General features: G+C 33.5%; 1 protein-coding gene across 1 annotated transcript; it reads right to left on the bottom strand.

Annotated features, from left to right (window-relative positions):
* Positions 1-2031: 2031 nt before the first annotated feature.
* LOC128548243 (uncharacterized) lies at positions 2032-14086 on the bottom strand. Its single transcript, XM_053522721.1, has 4 exons — positions 13964-14086; positions 4323-4949; positions 2662-2718; positions 2032-2051 (listed from the first exon to the last, which is right to left on the bottom strand). The coding sequence occupies exons 2-4, from the start codon at positions 4939-4941 to the stop codon at positions 2032-2034; spliced, it is 696 nt and encodes a 231-aa protein (XP_053378696.1). The 5' UTR covers positions 4942-4949; positions 13964-14086.
* Positions 14087-15323: the final 1237 nt, after the last annotated feature.

Raw genomic sequence — 15323 nt, 5'->3', positions numbered from 1 at the left:
TGGAGATAAAAACATACATTACTGAAGTTTAAAACATATCAACTTCTTAATTACTGAATCGTTTTGCATTGATATTTTTGTAATTACTGATTTTTCTGCATTAAAGAAAAATAAACTGGCGAGGTTTTGTCGTTCAAACAGTACTACATTACAATATTATTCAAAATTGGAAACAATAAGCGGGACGCTTGAATCAATAATGAAGAAACCCAAATCACACCGATTCCATTAATACCGCGAATTTTCAACTCGTTAGAATACGATAGAATAAGAATAATTTGTTTTCTTTCTACATATCTATACCGGTAATGCGGCGCCTGTAGGTCTGCTTATGATTGTTAATAAGCAACTTTATTTGATCGAATGTCTTCCTGAAAATTATTCACTGCGGACACCACGGCAGCAGTTCCGGGAATTGTGGGTAGAAACAACAACAACAGAAAACGGTGAAGGTATAGAACATATTCCCAAGTCGAACGGTATATAGGTTTACTTTGACATATAAACACGTACTCATTATCTATAGATGGAAAAACCTTTGGTTTCCCGTATAATCGCGCAGATTAATCATTCTGCCCCACAGTTTAATATTTGAAATTACAACAGTCAAAGAAACAAATATATTTGAAAACAAATAAATGTTTTACCAAAGGTAACATTCATTTTACTACTCATATTGTTACTGTATATGTATAGTGTGCTATAAAACAAAAAGTGCCGGCAACTTCTAAAAGAATATATTAGTATGATTTCAGTAAAGAGTACAATTTGACCTTCCATTAAAATCAAAACGCAAATGAATTTAATACAAAAGCCACTGTCTTGAAGATGCCACATTAAAATGAAACCATTCTCCATCCGTTTTAGTGTTACTTAACGTTCTCTGTAATCCTGGTAATGTATTTTGATAATGTTTCTTATCATCTTTGTAATGCAGATAAATTTCAATATGTTAAGTCTGTTCGAAGCAGAAATCATGAACAAGTCTTTGCTATCTGTACAGTGATGCCGATAAAGGCCTCAGTGTTGCACTGTAGTTTGTTGATATCCGATAAGTTAGTATAGTGACGTGATAAACAAAATTACAACGGTGAGTCAGTCAGTTAACATGGTTTCTTCAAATAAAAAGCATAAAAATGTTATCGTTGATGTGTTTTCAATGTTGCAATTTATACAAGTGTCGACAGTAACGTATGTTACATTTAAAAGAAACATTACCCACTTTAAGTCAAAATTATACAAGTAAGCTTAATTTGGCATCTACAAAAAAGAAACTGCTGGTACCGAAAACCTTTCTGAATGGAACATAAATTGGCTCAGTTTATTGAAAAACCGCGTATTATTTATACATTTGTAGGCACGTTATCAGTAATCTAAACTGATTCCAGGATATCATATATTACATATATATATTTATTAATCTTAATATAATTGCTTTATGATATCGTATTTAAAATAAAGTTATTTTGATAATTTTGTTTCTTATTAAAACTGGCAAAAATGTAGCTCAGGTAATAATATTTGTAAAGAACGGTTAACAAATAATTATTGATTGTCTTCGAGAAATGACACAGATCCTGACAGACATTGAGACGCAAAATCATTCGAAAAAATCAAGAGGTTCATGATGACCCTAAAGCGCTCACCTGAGTAATATGAGCTACATGTTTCAAACGTCAAACTGATGCTAAAATATTAAGAAAGTAGGTCAATAGATCACATTCATGCTCACTGAAAGTCAGTTTTAAGATCGGTATGCAAAACTGAATGTCATCCAAATTTCAAGGATGTACCTTTAAAAAAACAAGAAAGTATGTCAGTAGATCAAGGTCACAGTCAATTGACCCCTACTTACTTAGTGTCATCCGGTAACTCTAATTTAGCAGTCTAGGAAATATGATCAGATAATTTCTGAAGTATTTTTTCCTATTTAACTCATATAACGAGTGACCCCCGGAGCTACAAAGTTACCAGTCGAATATATAAAATGATGTTTGATACGGTAGTTATCCCATTACTATAATCTTTACTTTAAGCGGTTTTATCTGCTCCTTAAAATGAATTATGAAATTAACAACAAAAAATTCTACAGACGGAGGAAAATCGACTGGAAATTGTAAACTTATTTAGCATCATCTGATATGCCGTTCACACCCTTGTGTTCACGCTGTGACTGACTGGTAGAATGCATGGTGCAATGAATTCGTTGTTTACTTAACAAATAATCAAGGCCTTCGAGTGGTTTATCGTCTGATTTACCACGGTTCAAAGTTAAGATGCGTAGGAATTGAACCACGAGGGCGTTAGCCCGAGTGGTTAAATACTGAAGCATCTGAACGATGATCCGTGGTAAATAAGACGATAAATCATAAGAAGGCCTTGATTGTTTTCATTCTGACATGCTCATTGACATACCGGTATTTTAATAAATATTAAGCTGGACTTCATTTACACGAGGAGTAATGTATCGGACGTCATGTGGCAATTTGACGTCATAATTGACGTCATAATGCTCCCTTACCGGTCCGCGCGTCAACCGTTGTTTATCGCAGAATATACAGGGTTTGATTTCCTTCTTTGTTTAACTGGAAATCAGACCGAGTCATGTTAGAATATTGTGTATATAAAGGTAACAAGGTATCAAATCTAGTTTGAATTTACCTAATATTTCATGGGAATGGTCGATATGTTCTTCTTCTGTGACTGTTGCTTTTTCCCCTGAAAAGAAGATCATAAAACATCATTACAGTTGATACGTTTCTCTTCAAACTAAAGGCAATAAAATGCGAAAACGATATTTGACAGAGAATATTTAGAACTATCTAGTTACGATAAATGTATGAAGTTTAAATAAGGATATCAATACTGTACAAAATAGTTGCAAGCCATTGGGTAAATGCTTACGTTTTTGCAAGATATTCAAAACATAGTTTAAGACGGTTGCCGGGAAACGCAAAATGTATCTTAATCAGGAAAATACGCTAACGTGTAGACATAATTTTTAAAAAAAATCACGGTAAATATGTATAAAATACTTTATAAACTTTGTTTTATTATAATAAAGTCATACTAGAGCCAAATTTGATATATGAAAATATGAAAAGTTGCTACTTATCGTTTACATAATCATATAATTCTAATTTACCAGTTTATTTGTATTAACAGTACTTTGCATTAGGCTTAACAAAGAACAAACTTAATAAAGGTATAGCTAGATGCAGTGTTAATGTAATCTACCATTACAAAGCTGGGATTGTCATAACAACATACAGTTGATGAAGATTTTCTTCATTAAACTGAATATCTAAAAGTTAAAAATGAATTAGTGAAAGATAAGCATTGGATATCTTATAAGTTGGTTGGACTGTAATTGTGCATCATGTTAGTGCAGGTATAAACAAAATAAAATACATAACGTAGCGAATGACAAATGGATCAAACAAGTCTCATAATTTACAAAATACTACTGTACGCTTGTTATCAATTTTCAACATAGTTCTTACTAATTCCTTTTCATGGATGCTTGTCATAATCTGCATTCTAGCTTTGTTAAAGTGGTATATTATTGGCATTTATCATTCAAATATGAAAATAATTCTTCATCAAAGTTAATCATTTTGACAATCATTTTAATTCTGCATTTGAACATTCACAAACTAAGCCGTGCACCAAAGGTGAAGTCTACCAACTGGACCATAACGCCATAGTCATTTTGATTATCAATTAGAAGGCTACGCGTGGATAATACCTACTATGCCAGTATGTGTAATAACCTAAGAGTTAGAAATTTTGCAGCCTCAAGGCCAGACTGACATTGCGTATGAAAATGTATTATCTGCTTATAACAAATAATCAAACTAAGTTTGCTGATCTATTGAAAACAAACGCAGGATCAAATCGTTTGAAAACTGAATCTAAAGGTTATGCATCTTTTACTGTTTACTGATAATTATCATGTATAAGTGTGCCGCTCGCATTGGCTGTTGTTTTTTTTGGCATTTGATTACAAAGTGCATAATTTAAAAAGGCAGTTTCGAATTGACTAAATATTTAAATATTATAGCAGCCGTTGTCAATTTATTGGATGTAAGATGACTGACAATTAAAGGCTAGAAGAGTTTCTTTTCTGACGATTTTGTTCGGATTATACAGAAATAGTCTTAGACAATCAAATTGGTTACCCAGCTTATCGGCAGACATACTCAGATTTGAATGTCGCTTTTTTTCAACGCCAACTATTCACATCATGAAAATATATTTTAAAATCTGAATACATTGCATCCGAGACAAATTGTTTCTAGGAACATAGAGAACGAATATACCTAATTTGCATTGAAAACATTGACTTTCTTCATTGTCTGTTTGTCCCTGCATTGCTGATACTTCTATATACCAGGCTTTGATGTAACTTGGTGCGTTTGGCAAAGAATTGTACTTCGCTTGTTTGATAAGCTCACTAAGTTCGGTGTAGAAGTCACCAGCTGTCTCGTCTTCTTTGTCTGCAAGTGTTAACGTAGCTTCCTCTAGCTCTGTCCACATACTTTCAAATACATTGCTTGGTACTGAATCTGTTGCAGTTATTGACAATATAAGAAGTAAATAGTATCTTCTCTGTATACAGCTTATCGCATGGGTTTGGTCTTCAGACAATACTCCTTGAAACAGATATTGCAGAAGCACGACTAGCGAATGTACATCCAAGTCGTTTATATTTGATTTCCCGCCAATATGATATATACGATGGTACTGACTCTGACTTATTTTGTCCCTTTTTACCAGATTGTCAAGCGAGGTCTTTTCGGAACGAAGGAAACTGTCAAAATCAAAATGTTTACCCGGTGTCACTGTTGCACTGGCTAGACTATAAAGAAGTCGACGTAATGGCTGTGGACAAATGAACTGAATAAACACCACGAGCTGATCATAATTACTCCCAGGCATTCTTAACGCTGTAAACAGAAGCAAAGTATATCATCGTACACCAATCATTTTGATTTATAACCAGTGAATTTCGTTTAAAACAAACACATATTTGGAAAAGTTTTACATAGGCTTAGACTAATATTCGATAATGTTCATATGATCTAAAACTGAAACGAAACGGATTGATAAAAACGGTCCGTGGAACTCACTATTTACCAAAATAAAAGAAAATGTTTTGTGCGAAAATCGTCATATAACATGTTTGAATCTCGACTGTTACATAGATAGTGTGATCTTAATGTGTGTTGTCGTGTTAAGGTTTTAAACATTTTATATTGCATCTGGTGTTCACTAGTAAAAGGTATCGTAATCTATATACTAGTATTTGTTCGTAAAAGTTTTCTCACATACACTGCTATACTGTTTTGATTTGGTTGGAATGCATTCTTTAATATGGACAATTTAATACAATTTCTATTTTTAAAATGCACCTACAATTCCATTTCATACTTTAACATCCTTGGATGTCGTAAAATTTGAAGAGCTAATTTTAAACGATCAAAATACGTTACATAAAAATGGACCAGGAAGAAATTTATAAAAAAAAAGTATATGCAGCACGAGTTTCAATGTACTATCTTGATTTAAACAGGGGCAAATGTACAATTTTAAAGGCATCGTTTCCTTTTTTACTTACTTGAAATTACTTTATCCTCAATAGTGTTCTGCACGTTTGATGATCGGAAGTAATGGCGTAACGTCATTTATCGGGAACCCTAACCATTTATCGGGATAACATTGAATAAAGTGCCTTAAAATCAGCATGTTATGTGTGGATCTTTTAAATCAGGGGCAAATATCTCAAAACCAAGCTCCTAAACCTATACATTTTACGTAACGCTAGTCAAGCCCATATGTTTTTCTACGACTATGAAAGTGTCATTAAAATCTACATTGTTGAAAATATTTCATTCGCCAAAAAATGCCATCAAAATTGTGATCATCTCATAGACTCAAATTGTAAAAACTTGTTCGAAGTTGTCTAGCAAAAAAGTCAAAACAAGACCCTATCTTTTTTATTTGCCGAATTTTCTCAGTACATTCTGACTTTTTGAAAATAAGTGGATTTTATCAAATTCTACTTGTAGAAAACATGTAAAGCGAACATGCAGAACTACCATAATGGGTGAAGTAATGTAGTAAATTACACGTAAAGTTAAATACTGTTGTTTAAATTATATAAGGCAAAAAAATCAAAGCTTCACATTCTGAATTCTAATTGCTGTACAAGGGATAATTACGATAGAAATATATTATACAATCTAAACGATTGGTCAAATATTTTATTCAGTCAAAATCTGTTGATCAAAATGTAATGGATTTTGATAGGTTTATTTCTGTAATTCCAGTTTTAATGTGGTCAGACTTTTTTCCTTTGACCTTCTTTTACAAAAGGAAGTGAATTCTCGGTGTTACATATCGAGGGTTCAATGCAATAAGGGCGTATCTGCATATAATAATTATATTAAGATACGCCCTTATTGCGTTGAACACTCCATATGAAGTAGTTTAAAATGTTGACTAATATTAAGTATAACGAGGCATTTAAGGATGCGGTTATAGGTTATCGTATTAGGAAAAGATCTAGACCACTTGCTTTGTGAATCTGCATGCTGTAGTTGTAATATTGCATGTACTTTTAGCATGTGTAAATGTTGAGTTCTGCTGGACTGTAGCATGCATTTCCGCTAACGCCCATGTTTACCATGCGTCTGCTTGTGCAGTTTTGAAACAAACGTTACCAAAATTAGATAAAGGAAGTTACTGGACTTAACTAAACACACTTCATACTGAGGTTCACTATATATAACAAAAGAAAAGCATCTTTTCGCTTGAATTGATTAATGTTTTGTACTTATTTACATTTTTAAAGACGCATATTGACATTTTAGTAAGAATTCAGAATTGACAACAATGATACCACAACCATAATATGAACAGGGAGTCTCGTAGATCAGTAATTCCATCACACAGTTTAAGTGATATTCAAAAATCATATATAGTCAAAGAAACAGATCTAGTCGAAGAAACATGTTTTACATAAATAACACAAGTTTCACTACCCATGTTGTACCTGTATATGCACGATGTGCTATACATTCAAAATGTACAGTGTTTATTTACATTAGGAATACGATCAGCAACATTGATGATTGAACACGTAATACAAATAAACTGATAATTTCAGTTAGTTTATACTAATTTGCTTTAGCTCGATTTGATGAAAGCTTCGAGCTTATTGGAACCTACTCTCGAGTCCACTTCCTGGAAAAAAAACAGTACTCTTGTCATATGGGAAGTCATGTTAGTAACCCCAGTGAGGCTCGAACCCATGACTCCTGGATTGAGCGGCACCTTATCCGCTAGATCACCGCTCAGTTTTCAGTTAAGAATGCAATCTTTCCTTCAAATAGATATGAACACACAAACGCATTGAAAATAAAGAAGCCTCAGTACAACTAAACCCATACACTATCCTGGGTTTAGTTATCTCTTTTAACATTCGGAGTAATCTTGGTAGCGCATGTTTCATAATGTATGTTTCATTTTATCTTTGTCACAGTGTATAGACTCTCTGTACGCCCAAACGGAAGTCGCCAAAAATTAGGCGTTCAAAAATCAAAACACAATTTTTTGCTGTCGCGGATGGCTTGGATTTTCTTTGTTTATTTTGTTAATATCGCATAAAGTAAGTGTATTTTTTTTCTAATTTACGTATTGTCTACGCTACTGTTTGCGTAGATACCAATCATGTCTGATAAAACTCATTTTATACTTAACTTCAAGTTAAATCAAGTGGTGATATTTGTTAGATTTCGTAATGAAACTATCAATTCTTTGAAATACATGTGCAGTCGACATTGTATTAAGAGACCATCCAAGGGACTGCTAAGAAGTGGTCTCTTAATAATGGTCGCTTAATGAATTTCAGTCAGATGAAAAGGAAAGTTATTTTTAACTGTTAATGTAACTGATTTTATTATGAACATACATATATGGTTTCAAAATCTGTTTTAACATCGTAAACACTTTTCCAAGTCCACAAACCATGAAAATAAGGCTAGATTGTTTGTCAGTTTGACTGATACAAAGGTAAATTGCATTCAGTCACGTGCAAAACGTACTCGCTAATTACACAGATGAAGAAATGCCCGGTAGGATTTTGATACCCGGTCGCTTAATTAATAGATACTTTTGTCGAATATTTTACCTGTCGGGACTACATTAATGTGGTCGCTAGTCGTTTAATAAAAAAGTCGTTTAATGGAATGAATTTATATACTGAAAACGTTCGGGGGAGATTTTGCCTGGTCGTTTAATACAAAAATCGCTTAAAAGAGGTGGTCGCAAGTACGATGTTGACTGTAGCTTGAGCTATTGCTAAGGTTTGAAACCTTTGCTGTTTCGTAGATAAATATATTACACATCGGCAAATACTAGCATGGCTCTATGGTAACAATTACATTTTCAGGAAAATGTGTTTTTGCTGGGACATGCATGCCGATTACACTGTACCATTATTCGATATATTACTGGCCCACTAATTGCAATTCTTCGATTCCGGACTGTACGCTTAGCCGAAAAACTGTACGCCTATTCAAAATTTCTTTTTATTATCATATTTCAATGTTTTGACTTTCTTTTGTGATAACGAACAGTTGAAAAATAATAGTTATTTTGTCTTTCATGTTCATAACAGTCACAGTTCAGGTGTTATAACTGTAGTTTAGATTCCACATTTCTTGAAGTAATACATCACACCTCAACTTACTTTGAAAAGTTTAAATTAATGAAAAAGAAAACATTTTCCCTGTCCACAAAGAAGCTTTCAAATTATTCCAGCAAAAATTTCTTCTCAAAACATATTTATAACTTCCATTCAAGAATTAGGGGCTTGGAAGTAAAATAATTAGAAGATGAAGACATTTTACATCACCCGATGAAGACGCAGATCTGAGTGCATATTTTGAACACATGCACATGTTTGAGACATATTTTGGTACACAGACAAATGACTGTTTCGGTTGTTGATTACAGCGACCAATATGATGACGAAATAAAAAATCTGACATAGTGAATAGGAAAATGCATTCCTTATCATTTCTTGTCTTTAATCCGCCGGGCAGCAACAACTCTTCCTCAAGTTTGCACAGCGTTTGCAGAATGTTTATGTGAAGTTACAGTAAGATATAAGCAATTATAATAAAAGGACGTGATAAAAAACAAAGTTTGCCAAAAAACTTTAACGCCGAAGCCGGGGCGAGTAGAGTTGCACAACTATTCTCCAAATAGTGGAGCTAAAAATACAAAGAAAAATAAAAGAAAAACAAAGTGTCTTGTTAAATTGAGCGACAAAAATGTACATATTTCTCGTACTTTAACGGAAAAACGTATAAAGAATCTTTTTCTTGTCGAAGACAAGGACATCGTTCAGAAATAGACCAATAAAATACAGTTTGACTGCCGCAAGTAAAATACAGTACAAAGCCTATATTTATTGAGTCAATGAATACAGTGTATGGAGCTTATAAGCCCAACACTTCACCATTTCATTATTGAATAGGCGTACTAGACAGGAATTTGGCGAATAGTGGAACAGTTTTATATCACGTTTTGCGATTAGGCGGTCAGTGCATAATTCACATGCATGTTGATTTAAACAAAATTTCAAATATTCAGGATTGTAAATGCATATTTGTAAGTATAAACTCATCTTCATGGATTGATAATGAAACATTCAGAAGCGGTTCTGACATGAATTTCCTTCGCAGTTCCAAAATAACGAGCTTTTTTAGCCTGAATGCTTCGTCTTTTGCGTTGACTATCTGTGATTTTGGTGAAAATACATTTTGATTTCAAGCGTTAATGTCTAGTTAACGACTGTGTGTTACAGAGACATTTATCATACACTGAAAAAGATATATGCAACAAGAATATTTATTTCAAATAGCCAGAGAAAAACTAAAAAGACCTTCTACTGACAGCTTCAAAACATTTGGAAAACGAAAGTAAACGCCTAGACTTTGGCGACTTCCGTTCGGGCGTACAGAGAGTCTATACATTGTGTCTGTAATGCTGTAAAAATGACTGAGCAGGTGCTTTGCAATTCCAATAAGCAGAACGTATGCATTAGCAAGGCAGAATAATGCACAAAGATATGTAATTGAATAGGTGACCTTTAAAATCTAGGGTATATTTGACTCGTGGATACCCTCATATTCAGTCTTTGCACCTGCAGTAAATTATCAATATGATAACTTTGTTTAGGGCAGAATTCATGAAAAACTGCTTATTTATGATATTTTTACAGTGACGCTGACAGAAGCATCATTGTTTTACTGTAGTTAGTCGAAATTCGATAATTCCAACAGAATCATTACAGTCATGCGTGCATGTTCAGTCAACATGTTTTATTCAAATTAAAAACATACAAATGCAATTTTTGTGTATTTTCAATGGTGCTAGTTCTCCAAAGTGGAAAATTTGACTGGCGACAGTTACGTATGTCACGTTTTTAAAGTTTATTTATTGATTAAAAGTCACATTATACAAGTTAGTATACTTTGATATCTACAACAAAAGAAACCTATTGATACCCTAAAACTTTTTGAATCAAGCATTAAATGGCTCGAATTATTTTATGCTCTTCGGTGAAATACTGAAATTTATCAGTGAAATAAAATTGATATTTTCACTGTTTCAAACAGTGAACATATCATTCTGGAAAAGAACTGTTAAGTCAACTTTTAGTTACCATGCACATTTTGAGTACATTAGTAGTTTGGTAAATGATGCTAATTTATCTGATTTCTTAAGCATTCATACCGAAATAGTACTGTAAATTGCTTCGTGGTACGGTCAATTATATCGTGATTATATGCCGCACTTTTGTTACAAGTCAATTTTGTACAAGAGATCGTATCCTAGTACGCCCAAATGTCGATGCTGTATAGGAGGACAGTGATACATCATGTTGTCTTATTTTGTCCATAGACATAAATTATGGAGAAAAGTACATGCTGTCATAGGAGGTGAAAAGTTCACCACTTTCCATAAACTGAATTACGAAGATCGACTTGTAGAAAAGCGTAGAAGCAATAATTTATGTTTAATATATATCTCTTTGTGCTGCAGTGACTCTCTCTCTCTCTCTCTCCCTCTCTCTCTCTCTCTCTCTCTCTATCTATCTATCCGATTTGTCGGATCGAGATAGTTCCATTTGAAATAAGCACTTCATCTGAATGCTTCTCAGACATTTGGTATCAAATACGTTTCAGCTTTCAAGTAGTTTTTCACAGGAAGCGCAAGATGCATTTTATAGCAGATTTTGGGTATACTATTCTGTTATAGGATTTTCTTAGGTAATATCTCTTCTGTTAAACATAGTATAATTATGTCTTATTCTAATTATAGCAATTTACAAGGGTAAATATTGGGTTCGCAGCAATGGTGTTCTACCGAAACCTTTAACGCTATTTCCTTTTCCTCGAAATCAGAAATCAGTTTAATTATTTTTTATTTTGCCCAGTTATTTGCAATATAGGTCCAATTATATCTGATATTTTACTCAAATATTTGTTCAAGTTTTGTAATCTATTCAAATAGTATTAAGTATTATTTTAGATATGATATCTTCGTTTTCCGCATAAGAAGGTCATGGACGGTTTCGGTTTACAAGCCTTTACGTGATCAGCAAAATACTATAATAATTATAGAGGTAAATTCAAGTATCGTATTTATGTTTCTTTTGTCATGTCAATTTTAGACTACTGTAAGATTTTCAAATGATACGCTGTGCATTTTGAAAAGCTTACATTAACTTGCTAAATGTTATTGTGTAACGAAACTGAACTATATAAAGTCATACACAGGTAACATTGACATCATAAATTACCATAAATTACCATAAATTTCATTTAGAACAAAACTACATAGCATATTCATAGCCAGTCTATACAAATACGTTGGTAAGCTACAGAAGTAATATGAAATAAGGCACTGCCTCAATCGGGAATCGATCCGACTTCAACTCATCCCTTAAATATAACTGTCTAATGACAGTACCGAAAGACAAACATTTCTATTTCGATAGTAAATATCTCATTCGGTAAATCGTATGTTCCGGTAGAGGGATCGATTCCGTATCATTTTAAAGGTAGAGTTTGGGATAAAAACAGCAATGCCCATATTTGTACTGATCTGCAAGACGGTTCGGACAAGTTATGTGGATGCTTATTAGGCACAAGGAAAACGCGTATTCTTTCAAAACATCCGGAGTCAGACGCTCTGTGCACGTGTCGGAAGGGCACATTTTTAATCCGACAGTATATATCTCATTCAGTATATCGGATGTTACCGTTGATGGATCGATCCCGATTTTCCTTATGAAAATAGCGATGAATCTCATTGCAGACTTGGAGCGGTCTTCTGCGCATGCCCGAAAGTGATTAACAATTGTAGCGCACGGCAAAATTATGCATATTTTTGCATGTCCGCATGCATTTAGTGTACAATATGCATAAAATACTGACTAAAAGTTAGGGTTAGTATCACCATGGTTACAAAATATGTACATTTAAGATATTTTCGTTCAAATTTAGTTAATCCGGTATGTACCGGAGTCTGTAATTAATACCGGCGCTCCAAGTCTGCATTGAGTCACAGTCATGAAATATAGTATTTTGCTCGTAAATAAAAATATTTTAAGCAAATTAGAATGAAATGAAACTGACTTTCTGTTACAGTCATGAACATTTTGGATTTTCATTTCTTCTTCAATTCGTTTTACATAGATATTACGTCGTCTACCTTTTTAATTGCAAGGTTACTGACGAGAGTCAAAATTGCCAAATAAACTTTGAACCTGTTTGTATTTATGACATGATGATGTTCTTGAAGTCGTGTTTATATATGCTGTAGAGGTGTTAGTACTTAAATACCGTTGTTGTTATATATATATATATATAGTTCACTTGTCGTGGAGATAACGTAACATTGAAATATCGCAAAGATGAGCATTGCGAATATATTAAACAATTTGCACTTCTATTGATAATGCTACTATGTACGTTTATGATATGTATAGTCTCTTGTAAATCTTATAGATTGGCAATGTACAAATGTAATATATTTTACTTTTAAATATTTGTAAAAGTGAACATTGATGACACTAAATAAACTTAATTAAAGTGAGCTATTTTCATCAAGTTTAAAGTAAAACCAACAATACGATCAAAAACTTAAATTAATCTTCCTTCAGCTTTCGGGGTGGTATTAATACGTTAACGCAGCTTTCTATTGGTATCGTTTGTTTTGATGTTGTAATGTATAAGACATAAGTGGGTACTTTGTTAGTGCTACAGACCATTTTAACCTGTTTATGCCTAGAGGCAAAAATATCAATAGATATTTTTTGAGCTTAATCGTTTTGTTTCCATCTTAGTACTTTAATGTCTTATAGACAACTAAAACAGCAAATAAGAGAAATAATACTCTTTCAATGTCGCCCCAACCGCAGTTTATTGTCCAATATAATAAACACATTTAATTTGGTTTGATATAATCTGTAGCAAAAGGGACCATCTGCCATGAGAAAAAGCCACCCAGCTGGCTTTTGGAAGGTCAGTAGTTCCAGCCAGGTATTTGTCCGTGGATAAAATCATATTCAGAGGAGCATTTGGGAGGGATCTTAGTTGAAATGCCACCATATTATCATATGATCTATAGTTGCTACTGTAGGTGGGACTTTTACCCACATCCCCACCCGCCCCCCTCCCCCCCCCCCCCCCCCCCCCCCCCCCCCCCCCCCCCAAAAAAAGAAGAAAAATTGTAACAAAACATAAGGTTTTTCCTTCTTCATTAAAAGGCGATAATGAATGCAGGCAAATTTGGTCCTAAAAGGAATAACCTTAAGCATTGAAGTGATTGCGTAGTGGAAATGATTAATGCATTAAATTTAGGTATTTACAAAGTTACTTACGTTTTTATAGTGTCTGAACTATCCCAGTGAAATATATCTTATGTGAGAGACACGTAACAAAATAATCTTTATATCATCTACATTATCGGGTAATTCAATAACGCAATCTAGTTGACAGTCAAGTAGATCTATGACAAATATTTACATGCAACCCATAACAATCTATAACACTTTATAAACTGCATTTGTTCATTATATACTCGACTCGACAACACGAGAATATCGGTTATTTGTCCAATACGGAAGCCTATTACGGACATTTTGTCTTAGTTTTTATGCCTTACCTCTTATGTATGATGTATTATGTGTTACGTATTATTTATAACTCCTAAGATAATACACGTAGGGAAGAGGTGAAGCCGGAAACGTGAGTTGTTAACAACAAGAGGGCCATGATGGCCCTATTTCGCTCACCTGTTATCATTGCACTTGAGGGCAAGAAGGTCCTCAGAAAACATATCTAAGTCCAAAGGACAGGAACAACAAAGAGAAGAAATTTAACCAAAAAGAAAAAAAATTCTTACAAGGTACAGATATGTCAAAATACACCTAAAAATTGGAGGTACCATCCATGTTGTACCACAGAAAAGTGGTCTCGGTTTTTCCCTATGGCCAATAATAAAAAAGTTACTAAAAATAAGCTATTTATAGTAACGTAAAAGGGAAGTAATTTAAAAAAAGTGAACAAAAGAAGGATCTGCCAAATAAATCTGTTGACATAAATGAAATTTCAGATTAGTATCTTCATTAGTTACGGAGATATACCCATTTTAATTTGAAATAAAGGGAGGTAATTTGACATAAAATCAGTCCATAGTTATCTACCCTGATTAACTCAGTCCAACTAATGACAATAATGAAATTTCAAATAAGTCCTATAAGTACTTACTGATAAAAATCCATTTTGATTACAATCAGGGGAGGTAATCAGATATAAAATAACTCTGGAACCTACGATTGGATCTGATTTGTCATGGAATCCAAGATTTATTGTTGTTGAAGATATTTTGGAAGTTTGTATCAAATAAAACCATAAATGAAGTATCTATATGGCTGCAAAAGCCAAAATAGCCAATTTTGGACCTTTAAGGGGCCATAATTCTGGAACCCATGATGGAATTTGGCCAGTTCAAGAAACGAACCAAGATCTTGTGGTAATACAAGTCGTGTGCAAGTTTGGTTAAATTCAAATCATAAATGAAGCTGCTATTGTGCAGACAAGGTCAAAACAGCTAATTCTGGCCCTTTCAGGGGCCATCACTCTGGAACCCATAATGGAATCTCGCCAGTTCAAGAAAGGAATCGAGATCTTATGGTGATACAAGTTGTGTGCAAGTTTGGTTAAAATAAAATCATAAAT

The sequence above is a fragment of the Mercenaria mercenaria genome, chromosome 14 (genome assembly GCF_021730395.1).
Source record: "Mercenaria mercenaria strain notata chromosome 14, MADL_Memer_1, whole genome shotgun sequence".
NCBI classification, from domain to species: domain Eukaryota; kingdom Metazoa; phylum Mollusca; class Bivalvia; order Venerida; family Veneridae; genus Mercenaria; species Mercenaria mercenaria.
The sequence above is the reverse complement of the archived record's forward strand: the minus strand, read 5'-3'. Positions and strand labels throughout refer to the sequence as shown.